At 50.1% G+C, this 27,209-nt stretch overlaps 2 protein-coding genes across 3 annotated transcripts; one reads left to right on the top strand and one right to left on the bottom strand.

Annotated features, from left to right (window-relative positions):
* Window positions 1-11,969: 11,969 nt before the first annotated feature.
* LOC132327974 (guanylyl cyclase-activating protein 1-like) lies at window positions 11,970-26,104 on the bottom strand. Of its 2 annotated transcripts, XM_059847716.1 has the most exons (6): window positions 25,969-26,104; window positions 25,118-25,357; window positions 23,262-23,465; window positions 16,993-17,142; window positions 15,249-15,339; window positions 11,970-14,264 (listed from the first exon to the last, which is right to left on the bottom strand). In XM_059847716.1, the coding sequence occupies exons 3-6, from the start codon at window positions 23,457-23,459 to the stop codon at window positions 14,137-14,139; spliced, it is 567 nt and encodes a 188-aa protein (XP_059703699.1). In that variant the 5' UTR covers window positions 23,460-23,465; window positions 25,118-25,357; window positions 25,969-26,104; the 3' UTR covers window positions 11,970-14,136. The 2 variants fall into 2 exon arrangements, with proteins under 2 accessions (XP_059703699.1, XP_059703700.1); XM_059847717.1 differs by lacking the exons at window positions 25,118-25,357; window positions 25,969-26,104 and having other exon boundaries at window positions 23,262-24,581.
* LOC132327975 (acrosin-like) lies at window positions 17,881-21,269 on the top strand. The gene is given in 7 exon segments (XM_059847718.1): window positions 17,881-18,478; window positions 18,481-18,540; window positions 18,543-18,648; window positions 18,937-19,155; window positions 19,326-19,585; window positions 20,412-20,557; window positions 20,702-21,269. Coding segments are annotated over 7 exon segments (1,278 nt in total). The 5' UTR covers window positions 17,881-18,408; the 3' UTR covers window positions 21,119-21,269.
* Window positions 26,105-27,209: the final 1,105 nt, after the last annotated feature.

The raw sequence follows: 27,209 nt of genomic DNA, 5'->3' as shown, positions 1-27,209 counted from the left end.
CAGCCCTTTCAGCTGTTGACCCACAAGCTTTATTTCACTGCCAGCGCTCTTCTCCATCTTCAAAGGGCAGCATCTTGGCTTTGGCTCCAGCTCTGCAAGACTTGAGCTCCAGCCCAAGGACCTCTAAGCCCAGCCCAGCATCAATATGCCAGCCCCCCCATGCTTTTACCTCCAGCCCAACAATCTTGTGACACTGTGACAGACTGTGCCTCTTTTCGCCTCAAGGCCAAGAGCCCCATTCTCAGCATTAGAAGATCGTTTCCGTTTTCAGTTAGAGACCCAGCCCCACAGTGATTTCCACTGGATCCCTAGAGGTGCCATCACAGACCTAGGCGATCTCCTACCATCAGCGGGGCTTTCTGCCGCAAGGCTGCAGCCCCCTTTGGCGCTCCACACAACCTATTTTACGTTCACCATAGCACGCGCCCCATAGTGATTTTGGCAGAAAAACACTACAATGCCTGTGGCAGCCCTGTGGTTCCTGTGCCGTGTGCAGCCCTGATCCCAGACAAGCAATGATGAGTCGAGGCCCAGTGATTTCAGCCCTTTCAGCTGCTGACCCACAAGCTTTATTTCACTGCCAGCGCTCTTCTCCAGCTTCAAAGGGCAGCATCTTGTCTGTGGCTCCAGCTCTGCACGACTTGAGCTCCAGCCCAAGGACCTCTAAGCCCACCCCAGCATCAATATGCCAGCCCCCCCATGCTTTTACCTCCAGCCCAACAATCTTGTGACACTGTGACTGACTGTGCCTCTTTTCGCCTCAAGGTCAAGAGCCCCATTCTCAGCATTATAGGATCTTTTACGTTTTCAGTTAGAGCCCCAGCCCCACAGTCCAATTTCCAGCCCCACAGTGATTTCCACTGGATCCCTAGAGGTGCCATCACAGACCTAGGTGATCTCCTACCATCAGCGGGGCTTTCTGGCGCAAGGCTGCAGCCCCCTTTGGCGCTCCACACAACCTATTTTACGTTCACCATAGCACGCGCCCCACGGTGATTTTGGCAGAAAAACACTACGATGCCTGTGGCAGCCCTGTGGTTCCTGTGCCGTGTTCAGCCCCGGTCCCAGACAAGCAATGATGAGTCCAGGCCCAGTGATTTCAGCCCTTTCAGCTGCTGACCCACAAGCTTTATTTCACTGCCAGCGCTCTTCTCCAGCTTCAAAGGGCAGCATCTTGTCTGTGGCTCCAGCTCTGCAAGACTTGAGCTGCTACCCGAGGGTTTCTAAGCCCAGCCCAGCATCAATATGCCAGCCCCCATGCTTTTACCTCCTGCCCAACAATCCTGAGACACTGTGACAGACTGTGCCTCTTTTCGCCTCAAGGCCAAGAGCCCCATTCTCAGCATTAGAAGATCTTTTCCGTTTTCATTTAGAGACCCAGCCCCACAGTGATTTCCACTCGATCCCTAGAGGTGCCATCACAGACCTAGGCGATCTCCTACCATCAGCGGGGCTTTCTGGCGCAAGGCTGCAGCCCCCTTTGGCGCTCCACACAACCTATTTTACGTTCACCATAGCACGCGCCCCACAGGGATTTTGGCGGAAAAACACTACGGTGCCTGTGGCAGCCCTGTGGTTCCTGTGCCGTGTTCAGCCCCGGTCCCAGACAAGCAATGATGAGTCGAGGCCCAGTGATTTCAGCCCTTTCAGCTGCTGACCCACAAGCTTTATTTCACTGCCAGCGCTCTTCTCCAGCTTCAAAGGGCAGCATCTTGGCTTTGGCTCCAGCTCTGCAGCACTTGAGCTGCTACCCGAGGGTTTCTAAGCCCACCCCAGCATCAATATGCCAGCCCCCATGCTTTTACCTCCAGCCCAACAATCTTGTGACACTGTGACAGACTGTGCCTCTTTTCGCCTCAAGGCCAAGAGCCCCATTCTCAGCATCATAAGTTCTTTTCTGTTTCCATTTAGAGCCCCAGCCCCACAGTCCAATTTCCAGCCCCACAGTGATTTCCACTGGATCCCTAGAGGTGCCATCACAGACCTAGGTGATCTCCTACCATCAGCGGGGCTTTCTGCCGCAAGGCTGCAGCCCCCTTTTGCGCTCCACACAACCTATTTTACGTTCACCATAGCACGCGCCCCACGGTGATTTTGGCGGAAAAACACTACGGTGCCTGTGGCAGCCCTGTGGTTCCTGTGCCGTGTGCAGCCCTGATCCCAGACAAGCAATGATGAGTCGAGGCCCAGTGATTTCAGCCCTTTCAGCTGCTGACCCACAAGCTTTATTTCACTGCCAGCGCTCTTCTCCATCTTCAAAGGGCATCATCTTGTCTGTGGCTCCAGCTCTGCAAGACTTGAGCTCCAGCCCAAGGACCTCTAAGCCCACCCCAGCATCAATATGCCAGCCCCCCCATGCTTTTACCTCCAGCCCAACAATCTTGTGACACTGTGACAGACTGTGCCTCTTTTCGCCTCAAGGTCAAGAGCCCCATTCTCAGCATTATAGGATCTTTTACGTTTTCATTTAGAGCCCCAGCCCCACAGTCCAATTTCCAGCCCCACTGTGATTTCCGCTCGATCCCTAGAGGTGCCATCACAGACCTAGGAGATCTCCTATCATCAGCGGGGCTTTCTGGCGCAAGGCTGCAGCCCCCTTTGGCGCTCCACACAACCTATTTTACGTTCACCATAGCACGGGCCCCAAAGGGATTTTGGCAGAAAAACACTACGGTGCCTGTGGCAGCCCTGTGGTTCCTGTGCCGTGTTCAGCCCCGATCCCAGACAAGCAATGATGAGTCGAGGCCCAGTGATTTCAGCCCTTTCAGCTGCTGACCCACAAGCTTTATTTCACTGCCAGCGCTCTTCTCCAGCTTCAAAGGGCAGCATCTTGGCTTTGGCTCCAGCTCTGCAAGACTTGAGCTGCTACCCGAGGGTTTCTAAGCCCACCCCAGCATCAATATGCCCCAGCCCCACAGTGATTTCCACTGGATCCCTAGAGGTGCCATCACAGACCTAGGTGATCTCCTAGCATCAGCGGGGCTTTCTGCCGCAAGGCTGCAGCCCCCTTTGGCGCTCCACACAACCTATTTTACGTTCACCATAGCACGCGCCCCATAGTGATTTTGGCAGAAAAACACTACAATGCCTGTGGCAGCCCTGTGGTTCCTGTGCCGTGTTCAGCCCCGATCCCAGACAAGCAATGATGAGTCCAGCCCCAGTGATTTCAGCCCTTTCAGCTGCTGACCCACAAGCTTTATTTCACTGCCAGCGCTCTTCTCCAGCTTCAAAGGGCAGCATCTTGTCTGTGGCTCCAGCTCTGCACGACTTGAGCTCCAGCCCAAGGACCTCTAAGCCCACCCCAGCATCAATATGCCAGCCCCCCCATGCTTTTACCTCCAGCCCAACAATCTTGTGACACTGTGACAGACTGTGCCTCTTTTCGCCTCAAGGTCAAGAGCCCCATTCTCAGCATTATAGGATCTTTTACGTTTTCAGTTAGAGCCCCAGCCCCACAGTCCAATTTCCAGCCCCACAGTGATTTCCACTGGATCCCTAGAGGTGCCATCACAGACCTAGGTGATCTCCTACCATCAGCGGGGCTTTCTGGCGCAAGGCTGCAGCCCCCTTTGGCGCTCCACACAACCTATTTTACGTTCACCATAGCACGCGCCCCACGGTGATTTTGGCAGAAAAACACTACGATGCCTGTGGCAGCCCTGTGGTTCCTGTGCCGTGTTCAGCCCCGGTCCCAGACAAGCAATGATGAGTCCAGGCCCAGTGATTTCAGCCCTTTCAGCTGCTGACCCACAAGCTTTATTTCACTGCCAGCGCTCTTCTCCAGCTTCAAAGGGCAGCATCTTGGCTTTGGCTCCAGCTCTGCAAGACTTGAGCTCCTACCCGAGGGTTTCTAAGCCCAGCCCAGCATCAATATGCCAGCCCCCATGCTTTTACCTCCTGCCCAACAATCCTGAGACACTGTGACAGACTGTGCCTCTTTTCGCCTCAAGGCCAAGAGCCCCATTCTCAGCATTAGAAGATCTTTTCCGTTTTCATTTAGAGACCCAGCCCCACAGTGATTTCCACTCGATCCCTAGAGGTGCCATCACAGACCTAGGCGATCTCCTACCATCAGCGGGGCTTTCTGGCGCAAGGCTGCAGCCCCCTTTGGCGCTCCACACAACCTATTTTACGTTCACCATAGCACGCGCCCCACAGGGATTTTGGCGGAAAAACACTACGGTGCCTGTGGCAGCCCTGTGGTTCCTGTGCCGTGTTCAGCCCCGGTCCCAGACAAGCAATGATGAGTCGAGGCCCAGTGATTTCAGCCCTTTCAGCTGCTGACCCACAAGCTTTATTTCACTGCCAGCGCTCTTCTCCATCTTCAAAGGGCAGCATCTTGGCTTTGGCTCCAGCTCTGCAAGACTTGAGCTCCAGCCCAAGGACCTCTAAGCCCAGCCCAGCATCAATATGCCAGCCCCCCCATGCTTTTACCTCCAGCCCAACAATCTTGTGACACTGTGACAGACTGTGCCTCTTTTCGCCTCAAGGCCAAGAGCCCCATTCTCAGCATTAGAAGATCGTTTCCATTTTCAGTTAGAGACCCAGCCCCACAGTGATTTCCACTGGATCCCTAGAGGTGCCATCACAGACCTAGGCGATCTCCTACCATCAGCGGGGCTTTCTGCCGCAAGGCTGCAGCCCCCTTTTGCGCTCCACACAACCTATTTTACGTTCACCATAGCACGGGCCCCACAGTGATTTTGGCAGAAAAACACTACGGTGCCTGTGGCAGCCCTGTGGTTCCTGTGCCGTGTTCAGCCCCGATCCCAGACAAGCAATGATGAGTCCAGGCCCAGTGATTTCAGCCCTTTCAGCTGCTGACCCACAAGCTTTATTTCACTGCCAGCGCTCTTCTCCAGCTTCAAAGGGCAGCATCTTGTCTGTGGCTCCAGCTCTGCACGACTTGAGCTCCAGCCCAAGGACCTCTAAGCCCACCCCAGCATCAATATGCCAGCCCCCCCATGCTTTTACCTCCAGCCCAACAATCTTGTGACACTGTGACAGACTGTGCCTCTTTTCGCCTCAAGGCCAAGAGCCCCATTCTCAGCATTATAGGATCTTTTACGTTTTCAGTTAGAGCCCCAGCCCCACAGTCCAATTTCCAGCCCCACAGTGATTTCCACTGGATCCCTAGAGGTGCCATCACAGACCTAGGCGATCTCCTACCATCAGCGGGGCTTTCTGGCGCAAGGCTGCAGCCCCCTTTGGCGCTCCACACAACCTATTTTACGTTCACCATAGCACGCGCCCCACGGTGATTTTGGCAGAAAAACACTACGGTGCCTGTGGCAGCCCTGTGGTTCCTGTGCCGTGTTCAGCCCTGGTCCCAGACAAGCAATGATGAGTCCAGGCCCAGTGATTTCAGCCCTTTCAGCTGCTGACCCACAAGCTTTATTTCACTGCCAGCGCTCTTCTCCAGCTTCAAAGGGCAGCATCTTGTCTGTGGCTCCAGCTCTGCAAGACTTGAGCTGCTACCCGAGGGTTTCTAAGCCCAGCCCAGCATCAATATGCCAGCCCCCCCATGCTTTTACCTCCGGCCCAACAATCCTGAGACACTGTGACAGACTGTGCCTCTTTTCGCCTCAAGGCCAAGAGCCCCATTCTCAGCACTAGAAGATCTTTTCCGTTTTCATTTAGAGACCCAGCCCCACAGTGATTTCCACTTGATCCCTAGAGGTGCCATCACAGACCTAGGCGATCTCCTACCATCAGCGGGGCTTTCTGGCGCAAGGCTGCAGCCCCCTTTGGCGCTCCACACAACCTATTTTACGTTCACCATAGCACGCGCCCCACGGTGATTTTGGCAGAAAAACACTACGGTGCCTGTGGCAGCCCTGTGGTTCCTGTGCCGTGTTCAGCCCCGATCCCAGACAAGCAATGATGAGTCGAGGCCCAGTGATTTCAGCCCTTTCAGCTGCTGACCCACAAGCTTTATTTCACTGCCAGCGCTCTTCTCCAGCTTCAAAGGGCAGCATCTTGTTTGTGGCTCCAGCTCTGCAAGACTTGAGCTCCTACCCAAGGGCCTCTAAGCCCAGCCCAGCATCAATATGCCAGCCCCCCATGATTTCAGCTCCAGATCATCAATTCCCAGCCACGGTGCCAGCCCCTGCATAAGTTCCCCTCGATGGCCACAGCCCCATCTACAGGTCTAGTATCTTTTCCATTTTCATTCCAAGTCCCAGGCCCTCAGTGTTTTCTTCTCCATCCCACGAGGTGCCATCCCTGGCCCAGGCAATATCCTGGCATCGACGGGGCTTTCAGGCGCAAGGTGTTAGCCCCCTTTTCCTCTCCACACAACCTATTCTTATTTCAGTCACAATACGGAGCCCCTTCATCCCTGACACGGGCCTACAGTGCTTTTGGCGCAAGAACACTACGGTTTCTGTGCCAGCTTCAGTCCGAATCCCAGACACGCCATGATTTTATCTCTTGCCCCGCAATCCCCTGGCAGCTTCACAGATTTTGTCTCTTTTCACACAATTCAGAGAGTCCCATTGTCTGTCTCATAGTTTCTTTTCCATTTTCATTTAAAGTCGCAGCCCCGCCATCCCCTTCCCCGCCCCACAGTGATTTCCACTAGATCTCTGCGGCGCAGTAGGGCAGTAGGTAGTATCCTGCCATCGACGGGGTATTTCGGCGCAAGGCTGTAGCCCCCTTTTCTGTTCTGCATAACCCGTTCTACCTTCAGTCACAACACCCAACACCAGCATCGGTATGAGAGGCCTACAGAGAGTTTAGCACCTAAATCCTACCATCTCCATGTTAGCCCTACAGCTCCCATCCCATGTGCAATCTCAATCCCAACCCCACAGTTCCCCTTTCCCAGCCCCAGTGATTTCAGCTGTTGACCCACAAGCTTTATTTCACCACCAGCTCTCTCCTTCCATCTCTAGCTGCCCCAGACAAATCTGCTCCGGGTTGAGACAACTGGGTTTTGGATTTGGGTGCAGTTGTGAGGTTTTACCTTCAGGTCCAGAAACACTATTCTCACCCCATTCTGGCAGACGTTATTGTATTTCCAGCTTTTTCGTTTTGTATCCTAATCTATGATTACTCTCCAGATGTATAGTGAGTATCCCTTTGAGCAGTGATTGATGCTGCAGCACTGCAGTCCCCACCCCAGCCCCAGTGATTTTAGCTCCAGTCCCACAAGCTTTATTTCACTTCCAGTTCTTCTGTCCCACTTCTTCCTCCACATTGCCCCAGCAGTGCCACATAATGCTACTTGTGCTCCTCAGGGCAGGATCTTTGTTTTAGCTCTAGCTCTGTGTGGTTTGAGCTCAGATCACAGCCCTTACAGCAATTTCAGCTCCGACCATGGAGTTCACCTCCCAGCTCCACATTCCCTATCCCAGCCCCACAAGGGTTTTACCCCAAACCCTACCATATTTCTGTCTCCTCCAGCTCTGCTGCCTCAGCTCCAGCTCCTCCGCTTTCTACTGCCTGCAGCTAAAAACTGCTTCTGCTTCTCACTGCAGCTTGGGGCTGTTGATAAGGTCAGAAATCAGTTACTGCCATCATTTCCATGTCTCTAGAAGCTGTCCCACCCACCCACCCACCCTAATGGGATCCCAACTTTGGGGATGCTTGAGGCCTGAAGCCCAACATCTACCTTCCCCCTCACCCTAGGCCTCAGCCCAGCACCTGCACTAAGACCCCCTGACCTCCCCCCAGGCAGCTCCAGGGGCTGGGAATAGCCCCTGGGCTCCTGCTCCCCCATCCCAAAGGGCACCCTTGGGCTGGTTCTTGGGCCCTCGAGGCCTCTGAGCCCCCACACACTCAGCCTCTACTTGGTACCAAGGGGCAGAGGCTGGGAACCCCCAGGCATGTCCGGCAGGCCCTGCGCTGCCGCTCCATCGCTCCATGCCCTTCTCCCGCGGCATTTATCCAGCCCCAGCATTCCCACTGCTCCACACTGTTTTGGGCCTGACTCATGGTAAAGTCCTTATTCCACACCCTGGGGCTTTATGCCCCCACTAATCTCACAACTGGTGTTTCCGCCCCACAACCCTTACTGAATTAACATCAGGTATCTAGTAAAGAAAACAAATCAAACAAAAAAATGTAATAATATGAGCAAAATAATAAAACAACGCAATAAAGAAAGAAATCATTATTATTACAAGTAAAAACAAAATAAAGTAATTAAAATGCAAAAAGCCAGTTTTATTCCCGGTATTTTGAACATTACTTTAACTCCAAAAACCGCGAAATGTCTAGTTCCCGGCCCCCAGTAACAGCCGGTCCCCGCCTGCAGCACTCCAGGCGCCACACCAGCCGCCAGCTACCCGAACCGCGCAGAGCGTGGCGGTAAGAACTGGACAGCGCCAGCCCCCAGATACTGCCGCAGGCGTCCCATCCGTGCTCACCGGCGCTCCCCGGATCAGCTGACGCGAGGTCCCGTCCTGGCGCAGCGCCGCTCCTCGAATCGCGCAAGCGCACCTCTCGCCGCTCCCAGCTTCACCGCCGAACTGACGCCTGTGCTGCCTCAACGCACGCAATTTATCCCCCAGGGCCGGGCCAGCCAGCCAATCACAACCCGAGGCAGCGCCGGCCCCACCAATCCCAGCCCGCCCATTCCCGCCGCGGTCGGCTCCGAGACCCCCCGCGGTCCCCTCAAGCCCTACTCGCGCCACCGCCATTGCAGGGGCCGAGTCCGCCCGCTCCCCGCCCTCTGCCTGCTTCCCTGGGAGAAATCCCGGCAAAGACCTCAACTGGAAGCTCCCGCCTGCCCTTCCCGGCCCCAACAGCGCCTGCCGAGGCTGCGGCAGCGGGGACACAGCTCCACCGGCTCCGAAAGCGGCGGTGGCGGGAGCGGCGCCTCAGGCGTACCGGAAGTGGGGCCAGGCTGAGGGGTCGGGCCGCGACTGAACGGGCTGAGATTGGCGGGACCGCGCCCGGATTGAAAGGGCGGCTGTGATTGGACAGGCCGGGATTGGCAGGCTTGGGAGCCCGTGGGAGCGTGGGGCGGAGCCCGCGCCGCTCGGAGGGCCCGCTGGCGCTCTGGGTCCCTCTGCGAGACCCCCGTCCCCTTCTCCGGCCCTCTCTCGTGCCCAGCTCCCGGCGAAAAGACCCCCGCAGAATCCCTACCGGAGCGCCCCATCGGTACTCGGGGCAGAGAGGGGTCTAGCCCGGAAGTGGTTCCGGGTCGCAAAGGCAGACTCCGCGACAGCAGGGCGGACCAGGGAGCGGCGGCGAGGAGGGGGCTCGTCAGCGGGGAGTGGGGAGGGCGTGCAGCGCCCGCTGCGGGCTCTGGGCGCCTCTTCCCGCACACTGCTTCCGCTTCTGCGGGGACTTGGCCTGCCCCGACTGGCCGAGATCAGCACCATGGCCAGCGTTAAGTGCCCGCGTCCCCATGCCTGCCCTCCGCCTGCTCCGGGCCCGCTGCTTACCCTCGTTTTCCCCCACAGTCGTCGGATGTTATAGATTTTAAAATAATATTGGCTTTCGCATTCATAGATTAGCTTTTTGCATTAGCTTTGCAAGTCTTTCGATATGGTACAACTTACACTTTTAACTGCTTTGTATAGTATAATATGCCATTATATATGCACTGTATCTTTCATATGAATTGTAGTGTGATAAATATATCGTAAGCTTTAGCAAAATGTTAAAATAGAAACTAAAATACTTCTATGTAACTAACTCAGAGAATGATGTAAATGATTCTGTTTCTTGTATCTTCGGACTGGCCCTACTAAGTGGTAACAGTGACAAAAACAGAGCATAAGCATCCAGGAAGGATTTATCAACTCTGTCAGAGCTATCAGGGAGTGTGAAGCACCAGGATAAAACTACAGGAAGAAATAAAATATGTAGACCTAATTTACAGAATGTTCTGCAGACAAGTCAGAAGCTAAAACCAACCAGAGAGTTCCTGGAACATCAAAAACTCAAAGGAATGTTTGAATAATGTATAAGCTAATGAATATGCATGTAACCCCAGCAATGTATCTGTATATAGTGAACATGATTTTAAGGTACCTCTGTGCTCTTTGGCTGTGTGCCAAAAGCACCCCAGTGCTGGATTATTTTGTCTTTTTATCCTTTATTAAACTTGTAAGAATTTTAAAGCGTGAACTCTGTTTATCACATCAGTGAAGCTTAAGCTGATCTGCATCCAGATGCTTCGGGACCTGCTGGGGGAGACCATCGAGGTAAGTGTGGGATTACTGCAGTGGAGGCCAAGTATTTCAACACCACTATAGCATAATGAACAACATTAATAATTTTCTGTTCTTCATGCAAGCCTCAGCGTTAGGAATGCTACCAGCCTCTACTAGTATTAATAATATTTAGGTAAGAATTGTTAGTGTTAACACTGGTAGTGAGTGTGTTAGCTGGTGTTTACTGAGAAGCTCTGCTCTCCCACAGTATGACAAGATCCTGAAGCTGACCTCAGGTGCAAAGTTAGGTGAGCACTGCTGTCCTTACCACCATCCCCCGATGGAGCCACACTCCAGAGATGGGCAGCAGTGAGTCTGCGGATGCCTTCCCAAGGTGACAGAGCTCGCCCTCCCTCCCGCCTGCAGTCAGGGGATGTGAAGGCAACCTTTGCTGTCCTCAGCTTCATCCTCTCCAGTGCAGCCAAGCACAGTATAGACAGTGGGTCTCTGTCAAGTGGGCTGCAGCAGCTGAGACTGCCCAAAGGCAGGGGAAACGCTCAGGGTGGCACCATGAGCCAGACCTGATGGGATGTTGCTGACACTTCCCAGCCCTGCCTTCTTCACACCCAGCTGGAGGGCAGGCTGCCTGCTGGGCATCCCAAAGTTAACCGCCTCCAAGTTACAACAACCTCTCACTGGGCATGAGCTCTACACATTTTTTTGACTGTATCTTTGAAAGTGAAGTGAGAGGATTTTACACCAATCAGTAGCAAATATATGCTAGAGTCACTCAAGCTTCAGCTAAATATAAAGAAATAGTATAAAAGCAGGCCAAGAATGGAAAAAAGGTTAGTGAAGACTCCATCATAACTGCTGGGATCAGTCAATGGGCTGAACCTGTCTTCTCCCCCATAGGAATGCCTGTTGGGTTAGAAATGCACTCTGCCTGCTGAATATTTTTATTGGGGACTACAGCTTTTCTGTATATTGCTTTGAGTAAGTTTTTGCAGTTAAATACTATCACTGACAGACACCATCACCAACAATCCCTGAACCTTAACCTGTAACAATTTTATATTTATGAAGGGTATAGTTCCATAAACTGTTCCATAAAATTCCAAAGTGTGACTTCTTCATGGATGCTAGCAGTTGCTAGCAGCACATAACATTTTCAAATAGGAAGTCCTACTAAGGGGTCATAAAGAGGGAAGATCTGCTGAGGGGTCTCCCTTATAGGCTCTTGGCCTATTTCCATAAATGTCAGTCAGACGTCCCTCCAATCCAGCAGGACTGCTCAACAAAGGGTCCCTGTAACAGGACGCTGACAGACTGGTCAGGCACATGGATCTCAGCTTTCCTGGGGCACTGACAGACAAATACTAAGGATCAAGGAAACCTTCCCTTTTCACGTGACAGTTCTCCAACCACGAGGTTGTGATTCCTTGCAGAAGCTCTAAGACTGCAGACATGCACATGCCACTAGGGCCTGGAGCATGAGCCTGCCTAGAAAACTGTTGGTAGCTACTCTAAATGTGATCACTCACTCACTCTTTCACACTCCAATGACAATATTTACTAAATGTCCCTTACTAAATCTCCCCTTCAATGAAAGCCCAGACACTTTGTTCAGAATACTACTGTGGTGGGTGGACCCTGGCTGGATGGCAGGTGAGGTGCCTCCGAGAGCCTCTCTATCAATCACTTCCCTCCTCAGCTGGATAAAATATAAAAAAGCTCATGAGCTGAGGTAAGGACAGGGAGACATCAGGGGGAAAAATTAATTGAATTTATTACCAATAAAAATCAGAGTAGGGCAATTATAAGTAAAACAAGTCTTTAAAACACCTTTCCCCCATCCCTTTCTCCTTCCCAGGATTAACTTTATTCCCCATTCTCTCCCTCCTCCCCACCAGTAGTGCAAGAAGATGAGAACAGAAGTTACAGTCAGTTCATGCCACTGCTTCCCCCTCAGGAAGAGTAGTCCTTGTGCTGCTGCAGCATGAGATCCCTCCTACATGAGGCAGTTCTCCATTAATTTCTCCAATATGGGTCCTTCTCATGGGCTGTGGTTCTTCACAAGCTGCTCCTGTGTGAGGTATCTTCCCTGGCATCAGTCCTTTGGGAACTGCTTTAGAGTCCCCTGTGAGGTCACAAGTCCTACCAGGAAACCTGCTCTTCTCTCCACAGGCCCACAGGTCCTTCCAAGACCTGGTCCAACATGGGGCTCTTCCACAGGCTGCAGGTAGATTTGTGCTTCCCTCCTGCAGACCTCCATGCGCTCCAGGAGGACAATCTGCTTCACTACGCCCTGCATCATGGGCTGCAGGAAAATCTCAGCTCCAGTACCTGGAACACCTCCTCCCTCTGCTTCTTAGCTGACTTTGGTGTCTGCAGAGCTGTTTCTCTCACATATTCTCAGTCCTCACCTCTCTGGCTGCAATTGCTTCTGCCCAATAACTTTTCCTTCTTAAATATGTTATCCCAGACATGTTAGAACCATGGCTGAAGGTCTCAGGCTTGGCCGGTGGCATCCTGGAGCCAGCTGACATTGTCTTTGCCAGGCATAGGGGAAGCTTCCATCAGCTTCTCAAAGAAGAAGCCATTCCTGTAGCCTCCCTGCTACCAAGACCTTGCCGTGCAAACCAATACACATATGAACATCACAGAAGCCTAAATATAAGCAAGAATAAGTCCAATCTAAAGTTTTGTTACAGGTCTGCACATTCTTCCTCTTGTACAAGAAAAAACATGCGCCAACTATGGCATAGGCACTCCGTTGAACATTTCCTGCATTCTTCTTTCCTTCTGGTTCTCTTCCCAGATTCAAAGGAGCTTCTGATCACGACCTTATCTAATGAACAGTGAACAAGACACAGTTTTCTGAGCTTCTATCCATGCTGCATCATTCTTCCCATCATGTATAAAATCAGAGTCATTTATGGCAGCACTGATCTAGAGTATCAGCTTCACTCCAGCCTTCACATTAACAGCACAATTCACAAGTCACCTTGGTGGGTTGTTTCTTTCAATTAGATTGTCTCCTCAAGAACAAGAAGAAAGACCAATAAAGGATGTGTGAGGCAATAATATTAGGATCATCTTTAAATACTTCATTTACAGAGTCACGGAATGGTTTGGGTAGGAAGGGACTTCAAAGATCATCTTGCTTCAGCGCCATGCCATGGGGCTAGATCAGGTTACTCCGAGCCTTTTACAGTGTGGCCTTGAACATTCCCAGTGACTCAGTTGTATGAGAGGAGAGTAAGTAGGACCATGAGTATATAAGAGATTTGATCTCTCAAGTAATTCTTCTACTTTGGGAAACTGAGTAGCATATTTTCTCTGGTTACAGAAGCTGCTCCAAACTGTTGACTTGTTTGCTAGAGTTCTTTGATCACAGAAAGCTCAAACAGCTGCAGCTGAGGACAGATTTGTCACTGCCAGACTGGTTTTTCTTTCAGTTCTTGTGGTCTTATGACTAAAGCTGCTTCTGCAGAGACTACCAAATCCAAGCACATGTGGTATGGACCATGCTGGTAAACCACGCTGGTGTTTATGAACCAATACCATATCAAGAACAGTGCAAGTTACATTCTTTTGTTCATTCCCTACACTAATAACAGCTTGAAATTCTTCTTTTCTATATCAGAATATGCCCTCCACACTCCACCACCCAGTTCTGCTAGCGCTCTTCACAAACTTGCTGTTACTTTTAGTCCATTTCAAACTGATACTCTGGGACACAGAATAAAAAAAAAAATTGTGTCCTGAAATTTGGCCTTTAAATTTTAGAAAGACAAATCAAATACTGCCACCCAGACTCAGTTTTTCTGAACCTGCCTTGCATTTATGTGGCTAAGCTTCAGTATTTGTAGAGGAACATGCACTCAGATACACAAATATAGCAGTGTCTTTCTGTTCCTACTTCCATATTCATGTTTATGGAAATTTTGTTTTGAAAAATGCTGTCTCTCCTTCCTTGTGACACCCTTCTGTCTATTGGCACAGCATTTTCTCCCAGCTTGATTTATACACTATGCCGACGGTTGTTAATCATGGCCACAATGTGTGACAGGTCCAAACTTTTCATCATAACCTCCATGAACTCCTCATCTTTCCTTGCTCCCTCCACAAATTCATCCAGAGAAAGTTCACCTGTGTCAGACACAAATAAAGGGCATCAGAATCCACATCTGACAGGAAAAGGAGTACAGTAATCTAGCTTTAGAGACCACTTACTGTATAGGCACTGTTCTAAGGCACTGTCCTAAAGATCTCAGAGAATCTTCTTCAGCTTTTATGAAACAGTGTCCAGACAATGCTTGCTTCCATTTTTTTTCCCCATACAAGGGAAGAGGTACATAAGAAAAGAACAATAGAAGTGGGTAGCTAATGAGTGGGATCATGGCATTCTTTTTGGCTCAACCTGTCGTAATACTAACCTGGCCTCTACTTGCTGGTTTTCAAGGATAAAGGAACTGACAGAAGGAGGCTGTGACAGATACAATTTTTTATGTCCTAGGCCAAAAAGCCCTTGTACAGGGAATCAGCTCAGCAGAGTTGTTCTGGAATAACAAAAGAGCCTGTCAGGAAGTAATGAGCACCTGAAGTAGCAAGGAAAGAGATACCTCTCGGGGACATACAGGGACCACAGTGACACTTGACCAACCTTTGAATGAGCACTTCATGCTCTTGCTATACTGCCTGCAGCAGACCCAGTGAAGAAACTCTGTACTTCAACATTAAATTGCAGTTCTTCCTTTCCATACTGAAGTACTTAGGAACAGCTGGGGACATTTGATAATATTTCCCACTTCTAACTGGCATGAGCTACACAGCAACATACAAAAAGGAAAACAAAAGACCACTCCAAAACCCCACTACGAAACTCATGTGTACAGAACAAAGCTGAGACCAATACAGGGGACAAATCCTGTCACACTGATTATGATCCTGTCACACTGTATAATGCCAGGAGAAAAATCCTTTTGGTCCACAGAGAACACATTACTGGCTGAGAATGCAAGTAGAAATAAAATATGAAGTGAAGAGGCCTAAAGTTCAACCAAGAAAGGAAAAATAGGATGTTACTCTGTAGAAAAGACTGTCTGAGCTGGATGGCAAAAGCAGGAACCTTACCATCGCCATTCACATCAATCCTGTCGAAGACTCGGTTGGTGAACTCTTCTGCACTGGTTTCATGGTCACCACCATTAATAGCTCGAATAGCCTAAAATAAAAGAGCAAGAGTAAGCAGCTGCCTGATGACTCCCAGACTGATTCCACATGCCAGCATTGATTCAAAATAAGGCAGTCATGCCTGGTACCTTCCCCATAGAAATGAACCAGTACCGCAGGAAAACAAAGCACGAATCATCAGGCCTTATGGATGGCACTGAAGAGTGCAAAGGGAGCGTGGCTCTGGAGCACGGAATGAGCAGCAAAACCCAGAGGATTGTCCTAATTCAGCTTAGGTACAGTTTAGGTGATGCAGAAATGGCAGAATCAGAATCCACCTAATTGATCCGCTTTGTCCTACTTTGTGACCCCATGGTACACCAAGCCTCAGAAACACGGTCAAACACCTTCCACAACTGACATTATGAAATTCCTTTGTTATATGCTGTGGTAATTTATTTCTATTCTTACTTTCACTATTTCCATTTATATACTTCTTCTTGTCTGTCTGGCTTCTCCCTAAAGCTCACTGGAAATTAATTTTCATCTTGAGAAACTTTAAGCCTTATCCACTTGTGTTTGCTACAATTCTTCTTATTCTACATAGTGCAAGGTTCTCTTTTTTTTCAATGCTAATTATTTCCTTTGTTTAAGGATGTCCACGAAATATGTGATTTCAGAGCCCTTATACTGATTCTAAGACTATTCATTTTCTAGTTTTTTACGCTTTGATATTTGGTCATTTTATTCATTCTTTTTCAAATGCTATTTTACTGAAACTTATATTATCTCAGCAATTTCCTAAGGTTACCAAAAAAGACACTGAGCTACACCCAAAAAAAGACAAAGGACAATAAATTTCTTGCCACCAGTTATTGCCCAAAGGATTTGTTTCTCAAGAACTCTGTGTTACCTATTGCTATCTGTTGCTTCACTGTAATGTCTGAGTATTTCTATTTAAAGCTACTAGTAGGAGGCTGTCTATTACTACAGGTATTGGTCAGGTCTCTTTGATATCCAGTTCTAAAATTCTTATACAGATGAGAATGCATTATTAACATCTTATTAGTGCTTAATCAAATCAATTTTATGACATTTCATATTCATAAATGCTATTTATTGAGGGTCATTGAATCTTTCCTGCAATTACCTTGGTAATTTCCCATTATCTGCAAAATAATCTGATTTTGCAGCAAAATTAATTCTGAGATATATATAGTGATCTTTATGCCTATAATCCCAATCCCATTCACAATAGCTATTTGCATACAATCCTTTCAATTCTCAATCCTTTTTCTTCAGGCCATTCACCAGAGTCAGAAATGTTTTATTATGTTGATATTTAGGAGCTGATTCTAAAAAGCAAACTGGGAGTAGCTCTCCAACTTCTCATGGGGAAAAGGACATGTGAAGGACACATTGCAGAGACAGCAATTGACAGTCACAGGTCTGAAACCTTGGAAAGTGCAATTTAGGTCACAGGCAGCTAAAACAATTTTATTGTTAGCTATGTTGTAACATAAGCTGTGGTGATAAAGAGTCTAAGTCTGCTTATTGCATTATACGGTGATGGGGAATTCTGCTCAGAGAAGGAATGCTTTTAAAGGTCTCATCCATGATCATCCATATGGGAAACAGCAAAGGTCTTACTTGTGTGATTTGTCTTTAAGGAAAGAGGCAAAAACACAGACCCCTGGAGATTCACCTTGATGATGTTGAGCAGCTCATGCCGATCAATGCAGCCATTGCCATCTACATCATAGAGCTTGAAATACCACCGCAATTTCTGCTCCATCTTCCCTCGGAGAACGAGGCTGAGGGCAGCCACGTATTCCATGAAATCAATATATCCATCCTGTCAGAAAAAAACCTCCAATTGTGACAGGAGTAAACAGAGGGAGTTAATGCACTGGAGTTGTTTCAATTTATTGCTCTTTAGATTCACAGCTGAAAGAGAAAGGCCAACAAGTGTCACAGAGATTTTGACTTAGGAAAAATCTTTAGTGCACAGACACGTGTTATTTCTCTAGCCACTAAATACCTGGATTCTTAAAGTTATGATCTAGTACACAGATCAACACCTGCAGTGAAGGAACCTGGTTGTCAGCATGAACAAAGCCCCCCCTCTGTACACCAAAGCTGACTGCCTTTGGTCTGCTGGGAGAGAACATTGAGCCCAGCCCATGAGCTACAGGTTTTCTGTACTAGTCTATTCTGCCTTTGTGGGAAACTGTGCTATTCCACTAAGCCATAGATCTCTTCTCCATTCTGTGGAAAATAATGTGACTGGGAATATTTTGTAAAATACATAGAGCATGATTTGATCACTGAAAAAAATGTTCAGTATTTAGGTTTTTAATATTTCATTTCTTGACTCTACGAAGAAAGTCAAAAAGCTCTTGTTTTTTTCTGCATGAAAAATGTCAGTTAGTAAAGGTTCATAGGCCCTAGATTTAAAGCTGACTAAAATGTGAAGCTGTTAAAAAAAAGCTACACATAAAACACATATCTAGGTCAAAGATTCCGAATAACAATCATTCTTCCATGAATAACAGGGCAAAAAAATGTAAACTTTCAATTATTAAGATATGTAATCAAAGTCAGATGCCTTTATGAAATGGATGCAAACAAACACATGCAAAAGGTGAATGTAGGTGAACTAGCAGAGCACTGCTGTTTTACAGTAAGGATCGGCACATTTAAAATATTCGTTGGGGATGGGAAGAACGGTTGACAGGCTGAGAGAGTTATGGCTGGCCAGCCTGGAGAACAGATGGTTCCAGAGAGACTCTGGTGCCTCTTCCAGTACTTAAAAGGGGCTTAGACAAAGGCTAGAGGGGTACTTTGGACAAGAGCGTGTAGTGATAGGACACAAGGAAAATGGCCTTAAGCTGCAGGTGGGCAGATTTAGATTAGGTGTTAGGAGGGAATTTCTGACTGTGAGTGCAGGCAGGCCCTGGCACAGAGCAGCTGTGGCTGCCCCTGGATCCCTGGCAGTGCCCAAGGCCAGACTGGACAGGCCTTGGAGCACCCTGGAATAGTGGAAGGTGTCCCTGCCCATGGCAGTGGTGTCACTGGCTGGTCATTAAAGTCCATTCCACCCAGAGCATTCCATGTCTCTATGACTCTGTGCTGCCCCTCCCTGCCATGCCCAGCACTCAGAACCAGCCCCTCTGTGACAGTGGCCCTGGCCCGGGCACTGTGAGCACCACGAAGGCTGTGCATGCGGTGGCAGTGGCCACACTGGAGGTGACACGTCTGTTCAGGCTCTGCCACCTGCGCTGGCACCGATGGCTCTTCTGTGGCTGCTCATGCTGCTGGCCCTGGCCGGGCCCGTGTGGGGCACCTGGGACTCCTGCAGGTCAGTGGTCCCACTTAGAAGGCTCCCTGTAGGGGCCACACATTCCCCACACCCACACCACAGTGTTCTAGCGTCACTAGCTGGAGGAGGAGCCTTAGTCCCTGGCCACTGCCCAGCTACTGGCACAACCTGTCTGTGGTGCTGCAGTAGCACCGGGAACAGATGTGCCCCTCAGGGGTTCTGAGTTTTTCCTGCCACTCAACACAGGGCAGGAAGGGACGACAGGGGACTTTCAGCCTGAGTAGCAGCAGCCACCAAGCACAACACAGTGATGGCTTTGTGTTACAGAAGGACCTGCAGGCTCCGGCCCATGGCCTCTGACCACAGTTCCATGACTTCTGCTGCTGGCACGTCCCATGTGGGTGGCACCGGTGTCCAGCCAGGGGCCTGGCCCGGCATCGTCAGCATCCAGGCCACCTGGGAGAACGGCACGTGGCACATGTGCACGGGTGTCCTCCTCAGCTCCCAGTGGGTCCTCACGGTCGCACACTGCTTCGCCAGGGCCGGGTAAGAGACAGCAGGGACAGAGATGTCCCCAGAGCACGGGGCAGGCGCCCAGCTCGCAGCACCACGGGCCACTTCCCTGTCCACCCCGGGAAGCAGAAGGCCGGGAAATGCTGGGCTGCCGCAGCCCATGGCTCTGCTCCCTGTCACCCCTCTGTCCATCTGCTCCCCAGGGGCATCTCCATGTGGGACGTGGTGATAGGGGCCTCAGATCTGAGACAGCCAGGCCCTGAGGCTGTGGTGAGACGCATCCAGAGGCTCCTGGTGCACCAGCACTATGTGGCTGCCACGGCCAGGAACGACATCGCCCTGGTGGAGCTGGACCAGCCCGTGGAGTGCAGCGACTACATCCAGCTGGGCTGTGTGCCCGACGCCTCGCTCAGGGTCTCAGAGCTGAAATCCTGCTACATCGCCGGCTGGAACTTTGCCAGAAGTGAGTTCTCCAATAGGATGTGCGCTCCCAGGGCGAGCTGGGCACCCCGGGGTCACGGGCTGGGTGCACCGGGGACACGGGCTGGGCACTCCGGGGACACAGGCTGGACACCCGGGGACACGGGCTGGGCACTCCGGGGACACAGGCTGGGCACCCTGGGGACACAGGCTGGACACTCCGGGATCACGGGCTGGGCACTCCAGGGACACGGGCTGGGCACTCCAGGATCACGGGCTGGGCACCCTGGGGACACGGGCTGGGCACTCCGGGATCACGGGCTGGGCACCCTGGGGACACGGGCTGGGCACTTCAGGGACAAGGACCAGGCACCCCGGGGACACAGACCGGACACCCCGGGGTCACGGGCTGGGCACCCCGGGGACACCGGCTGGGCACCCTGGGGACACGGGCTGGGCACCCTGGGGACACGGGCTGGGCACCCCGGGGACACCACACGGGCTGGGCACCCCGGGGACACAGGCTGGGCACCCCGGGGACACCACACGGGCTGGGCACAGACAGAGTCCGGCCGCAGGACGCCAGCGGGGCCGGCTCGGAGCAGCCCGGGCTGGGGGAAGGAGTCCCCGCCAAGACGGGGCGTGGAACGGGATGAGCTGTAAGGTCCCTGCTCACCCAGACAATTCCTGCTGGCCCTGTGAAACCTCGGGGGAGATGGGTCTGGTCCCTTCCCCAGGCCAACAGCAGGGACACAGCTGGACAACATCGCTCCGTGGGGAAGGGGCAGAGCCAGGAAGGGGGTTCACCCCAGGCAGGGGAGGGGATGGGTATCGAGCTGCTGGGGGCTCATTCCCCTCTGTGCCCACAGCTCAGGGAACAGGCATAGTGCTGCAGGAGTCCAAGGTCCACCTCATGGACACGGAGCTCTGCAACAGCAGCCGGTGGTACGCGGGGGCCATCCATCCCCGCAACCTGTGTGCTGGCTACCCACAGGGTGGTATTGACACATGCAAGGTAGGAGCGTGTGATGAGTCCCTCAGCCCCTGGCAGTGTAGGGACCCCCTGATCCCCCCATGCAGCCCAGGCTGTCCCCTGTCCACCCCTCCCTTCCCCACAGCAGTGCCCCTCACTGTCGCTGAACCATCTCTCCTGGCACAGGGGGACAGCGGGGGTCCCCTCGTCTGCAAGGACAATGAAGCCGACTACTACTGGCTGGTGGGCTTGAACAGCTGGGGAAGAGGCTGTGACAGAGCCAGGCACCCCGGGATCTACACCTCCACTCAGCACTTCTACAACTGGATCCTGCTCCAGACGGGCCTGAGCCCCGCAGAAAGAGCTGGTCCAGCACTGGAGCCAGTTGTCACCTTGGCCCCTGAGGAGGAGCCTGAGGAACCAGAGGAACCAGAAGAACACATCAACTTGACCCCTGAGTACAGCCAGAGACCAGCAGTGACATCCTCAGGCACGTCACTGTCCATGGCATTCCCACACCAGATCCTGGTGCATTTCTGGAATCTGGTGCAGGAGTTCCTGCAGTTTCGGAAGGACAAAAAAGCCTCAGCAGCAGCAGGATGAGCAGGATCCAGGGCTACCTGCAATGGATCATGGCAGCTCCTGCTGGGCCAAAGGTAGTCTTGGGGCCAGAGGCTTCTCTGTCCTGCCCATGCTGCTGTGCTGCAGCCACAGCGATGCTGATGTGACTGAGGCATTGAAGTAAAGTTTCTGTGTTCACTATTACCCGTGTTTTCAGCCCTGCTCAGTGCACTCGCAGGCTTGCAGAGTCCCTGCTCTGTCTGTCCATCTGCTGTGCTGTTCACATTCATTCTTCAGCCTGGAGAGGGCTCCAGGGAAACCTCAGTGCCCCTTGCAGTGCCAGAAGCAAGTTATAATAGTGGGGGAGAGTGGCTTTTTGCATGGGCAGGCCATGACAGGACAAGGAGGAATGGATTAAATCTAGAGGAGGGGAGATTGGGATGAGGTGCTGGGAAGGAGTTTTTACTCAGAGGGTGATGAGGCCCTGGCCCATGAGGTGTCCAAGGCCACATTGGTCAGGGCTTGGAGCAACCTGGGATAATGGCAGGTGTCCCTGCCCATGTAGGTGGTAGAATGAGATGAGCCTTAAAGTCCCTTCCAACATAAACCATTCTATAATGCTACAATTGCAATTTATAAAAGAAGAATATTGAAAATTTATCATCTTTGTCATCATCAAAGTTCTCAAAATCTGAAGGTCCAGAGGGGAAACGATTCTATCCATCATGTCTATATTACAGCAGGGTGGATTTTCCTCTGGGTGCTCTTGTTCCTTGCCCTTGTTCATAAAAAGATCTTGGATTAAGTGACTAACTGTTAACAGACTAAGATTAACTGATGTAGGTCCATTGCCACTAGTTGCCACACTTTTACTTCATTCCTCCTGAGATCACTATCACTTTATTTAGATTATAGCTTTTCTGAGCAAATTTGAATTTGAGAACCTTCTTATAACATTGTTTACTGCATAACACAGGGCTCACAGGAGAACTCTGGAATGCACAACATCATTGAATAAATTTTAAATTCCTTTAACATCCCAAGAAGGGAGAGAGGTGAAGTGAAAGAAAGACTTGTGCAAAAGCTGTTAAGGTTTTGCTTTACCTTATGAAACTGCTTCTCATCACTATTATCATCCTGGGCACAGAGGACTTTGGGATGAGAAAAGATATTCTTTGAGGTCAACAGTTATTTGCAGTCATTACATCCACCACAAGACCTCAGCAACCCTAATGGAGCCTGTCTGCTGTTCTGCTTAAGAATTTTATAATATTCCTAAGCATTACTTAACTCCTTATGCTGTCTCACATGTCCAAAATAACATTCTTTGTTGATCCCTAAGCTTTCCTTCTTCAAGACTAACTCTGTGATTTCCCACCTGGTTGTCATGCCTCTGTGACTGGATCCTCCTTGACTCCATTTCAGAACCTTGGAGCAGAGAGTAAAGCTGAATTTTCCCAGGATGCTATAAATCCAGATTTCTTTATCATTAAGAATACAGGCCTGCAAGCATAGACTGAAATACATACGGATAAAAAGCAGGCAAAAGTGAGGGCCACTGCATGCTTAAAGGAATTATGGGGGCTACTGTTTTCTACCATCAGTCACCCGTCACAGTGAGGAACACTGCCCACCCCCTCACTCCAGCTTCATGCTGCACCTACCAGCACCAAAGAGAGCCACAGACGTTGTCTGCCTATGCAGTGTTAATTTCAGCTGCCAAATACCTCGAAATTATTCTTCTGTGAATGCTATAATGATTTCTACTGTGTCTGATTCCTGTGGTTTCCATGATCTCATACAGCTATATTTTTGATTAATAACACAAAAGAAGAATAATGAAATTAGCATTCTGCTAGTTAAACAAGGTCAAGTCAAATAATTGGCAGTAAGGAATTTTCAAAATTCAAATATGAACTTGCACAAGGTAGTTAGATAATCAGGTGTACTTATGTTTATGTCATCTATGTTATGACCTGTACACATTCATTTGTTCGTTACATTTAGCTACTTTACATAAGCATCCCTTGGCAGCTTTCCCCACCAGTGTTTGCAAGAGAAAATGTTTGCAAGAGAATTTTTGTGTTCTTTATGTTTGCAAGAGAAAGACAAAGACTCTGAAATTGCAGGAGTTGGATCACTTCTAAGCAGCACAAGACAGTTAATTCCTTGCCAGAAAACTCACCTTGTTCATATCAAACGTGCGGAACATCTGCTCAATGTAGTTATTGGCCTCTGGATCCAGCCCTCGAAGCCCAAAGAACTGCTTAAATTCATGCTCCGTCAGCTGTCCAGAAGGACACTCCGTCATGAATTTCTTGTACCAGTGGTGGATCTCGACAGCTTGTAGATCATCCACGGTGGAGCTGCTGTTGTTTCCCATATGGATCTGTGGTCAGAAGGATGATACTACAGGAATGATCCTCTTCCTCCTGTGGCTCTCACAGCACTGCCCGTTTGCTCCTGTCCATGCTCAACACCAATGTCAGTTACGTGAGGGATCTAACCTTCCTCAAGCCTATTATAAATGTTAATCTTCTTAGAGGCTGAACCACAAACCAGAAAGTTTCAATGATACAAACAGTCTTCTTAGAATGGAAAGGAGATGCAAGATAATCTAGCAAATCGCTGCTATTTTAGGAGCTAAGGCAGAAAGGGTGAGAAGGTTAATCAGACACTGGCATTGGGAGCTATATTGGTTTGCTAGACTACCCTATTTTTAACCTTGATATAATTATACATGAAGATAAGAGGAAATGCCCACAAGATGTGGGCTGTGAGGTTAAGTAAAGATCTGCTCCTCTAAGTGGATTTGAGAGTCTGTTTTCTCAAATAGACGTGTTGAATAACGGAGTGTGTAGGACCAGAAAGTGTTACAGAAGTGGCCCAGTACAAGAGTGAGGTTATGTGGGAAAAAGCTCACTTCCATGCACACAAAGGAGCACAGAGGAACAATGCAGGGGGACACAAATAATCCCCTGGTTTGGCAAATCCAAGAACCGTCAAGGAAGTGCAATCAACCCATAAAAGGCTCAACTGCACAAAGGGGAAGGAGTAGAGAGACAACCACAGGCTGGGGAACACAAATTACCCAGTAAGAGAGATAAAGGCCCTGTCCCAGCTCCTTCTAAATCTGTTGCAGGGGAGCCACCAGTCCCATGGGCCTAGAGGTGGCACCCATCATGATGAGTCAGTAGGAGAGGTTGCAGAGGGCTCCACAAACTGCGTACTGCCTAGAGACATGGAAAACACTGTGTGGTCCAGGGCAAGAGCATTTGGGGACAAGACTCACAGCAGGAGGTTCAGGAGGGGAAAAGAAGGGGGGAAAGGGATGGGTCTAGGTGGTATGGGAATGAAAAAGCATGAGAAAATGGAGGCAAGGGGAACAGAAGGGTCTGGTTGCATGTAGAATGGTGCTAATCAGTATGAATGTGTATCCATGCCTTGGGCCTGGTCATCACAGTCTTTCTTGTCTTCTAACACTTCTACCTCTTTTTTTTTTTTTTTTTTTGTTTTTGGCTGCACAGCACTGTGCTCTGGGCATATGTATGCATGGGGATTTAAGTGCCCACAACTGGATTGAGTGAGATCATGTCAGTCTATGATCACTAGTAAACATCAAGCTAGACTAGCCAGCAAATAGGCCAAATAGTTCATGAAGCAGGTGTATGTGTCTCTGTTAGTGAGACCACTGGAGTAGTTGACTGTGGATGCCATGGGACAGGGAGAGAGAAACGGAAAGCGTTTCTCACAGCAGCTTGTGAGAAATTTTAGGGAGCTGGAAAGATGTGATAACCTGCTGACTATAAACAATTTGCTTTTCTGTTCCTCTCAAGGACAGTGCGTGAGAAAGATGTTTCTGTTAGTTAGCCAGTAGAATAGAATCTGTCGTACCTCTCTATAAAAACCGCGCAGTTCTCTCGAATACAGTTCTTCTCCGCCTTTGCTACGATCCTGCCTCTCGTCTGTTCCTGCCCCAACCCCGGTGCATGAGTGACAGTTGACTATTAGACTGAGGGTGTAGGGTTGAGGGTGACCCACCTGTCTGTGTTTCTCTGCATCCTGAGCACTCCATCACATGTACTCGAGGGGCACCCAGTGTATGTGTCTAGGTTGTTGTGTGCAATGGAATCTCTTCTGGTGGCTGTGGCAGGGTTGTGCACCTTGCAGGGCCCAGCATGTCCAGGGGCCAGCAGCTGGGGAGACCAGGCATCGAGAGGCAGCTACTGGGTAGGCTGGATGTCTAAGCCCACACACTCTCTGTGCTTCCCACTGATGGACCTTCACAGAATCACAGAATAGTTTTGGTTGAAGAGTCCTTAAAAATCACCCAATTACAGCCCTCACCGTGGGCAGAACACCTTCCCCTAAAGCAGGTAACTGGAGGCTAGGCTCCCTTGCTGCCTGTGCTACTTTTGATGGAGCTCAGGCTGCAGTTGGCTGGGAGTGCACATTGCTGGACCATATCCAGTTTTTCATTCCCCAAGACCCCCAAGTCCTTCTCCACAGGACTGCTCCCAATTCACTCATCATTCAGCCCGTACCCGTGTTGGGGATTGCACCTGACCTTGTCGAACTTCATGAGGTTGGCATGGGCCCTTCTCTCTGGACTGTCCAGATCCTTCTGGATGCCCTAACCCCTTCCCTATAGAGTATCAGTCACACCACTTAACATACACATTTAAAGCCAAAACTTATTTTTAGTATAATAGAAATTTTAACAGTCTGATTTGGGAGTCATAATAAATCTATATCTAATTACAGAAAAGCAAAGAAAAATAATGTAGGTCAAGTACTTATATACAAGAAAAAAGCTGCACTAGTAGCAATAATCCAATTAAAATTGCAACACATGCACTTTGTTTCTGTGCTTTCTCCGATGTTACACTGACCTGCCTGCTGCTCCTCTGGATATTAAGATCTGTGGTTCACTTGGATGTTTGCAGAGGAGGAGGGGAGAGTCATGGGAAGTTGTCAGCATCTGAGTCCTTCACTGGGAGAAATGTGATGTTCTTGTGAATGGCTTCCTCATCCTCTCTTCTTTTTTCTTTTTTTTTTTTCCACTCTTCTCTTTCCTTCCACTTAGACTTACAAAAGTACGTGTTAGAGTTGCAAATATCTCATTCTACCTAGAATAACTGCTTGCTATTACTACCAATATAAGCCCATGGTTGAACCACACAAAGATAGATAAGTAAAATAAATTAGCCATAGATACCTGGAGAAATTGCTCTCACAGCTAAAGTGAACAAAGTGAAGCAAACAAAATGAACAAAGGTGCAGGCAGGGCATGAAAAATTCAGAGCACACCTGGCAAGCTTTGGTCCTGCGGCCTTGTGCAGTAGGAATAGAGCCCATGGCCATACCAGGTCATTGGCACACTACTGGTGCCATCAGAAATAGGAATACAGTGCAGGTGCATGCACAGTAAGGGTGGCCAGGAGGCAAGGACACTGCACTGTTCAGATCCCCTGAAATCTTGCCCTACATCTGGCTGGGGCAACCTCTGGTACCAGTACAGACCAGGAAGAGAATGGATCAAGAGTTCGAGAAGGAAAACAAGACTGGACAGGGGCTGGCAGTGCGCACATCCCCAGCAGCACGGGCAGCAGGTGAGGGAGAGAATTCTGTCCCTCTGCCCCACTCAGGTGAAACCCCACTTGCAGAGCTTTCTCCTGTCCTGGAACCCTCAGAACAAGACACATTTGGAGATGCCGAAGCAGGTGCAGAGGAGGCCAGGGAGTTGCTCCAAGGGCTGGAGCCCCTCTGCTCTGGAGAAGGGCTGGGAGAGCTGAGAAGTTCAGCCCGGAGAACAGAAGGCTCCGGAGAGACCTTATTGCAGCCTATCAGCATGTAAAAATATTTTTATGTCAAGAGCTGTAGTACCAGAGCAAGGGACAACAGCGCCCATTTGCACGAGCGCAGCCTGGGATCGGACATCTCCGGAAGCTCTCAAGGCCGGGTTGAAGGGGGCTTGGAGCAACACGGCCTGGCGGGAGGTGCCTATGGCGGGGGGGTGGTGGGACTGGATCCGCCGTAAAGGGACGTTCGGACCGAACCACCGCACACCGCCTCGGGCGCTGCCCACCGCCAACGCGTGGCAGAGTGCATCTACGGGGCCCCGCCCCCCCCG

The sequence above is a fragment of the Haemorhous mexicanus genome, chromosome 5, assembly GCF_027477595.1.
Source record: "Haemorhous mexicanus isolate bHaeMex1 chromosome 5, bHaeMex1.pri, whole genome shotgun sequence".
NCBI classification, from domain to species: Eukaryota; Metazoa; Chordata; class Aves; order Passeriformes; family Fringillidae; genus Haemorhous; species Haemorhous mexicanus.
Note: the sequence above shows the minus strand (reverse complement) of the source record. Positions and strands in the feature narration are given on the sequence as shown.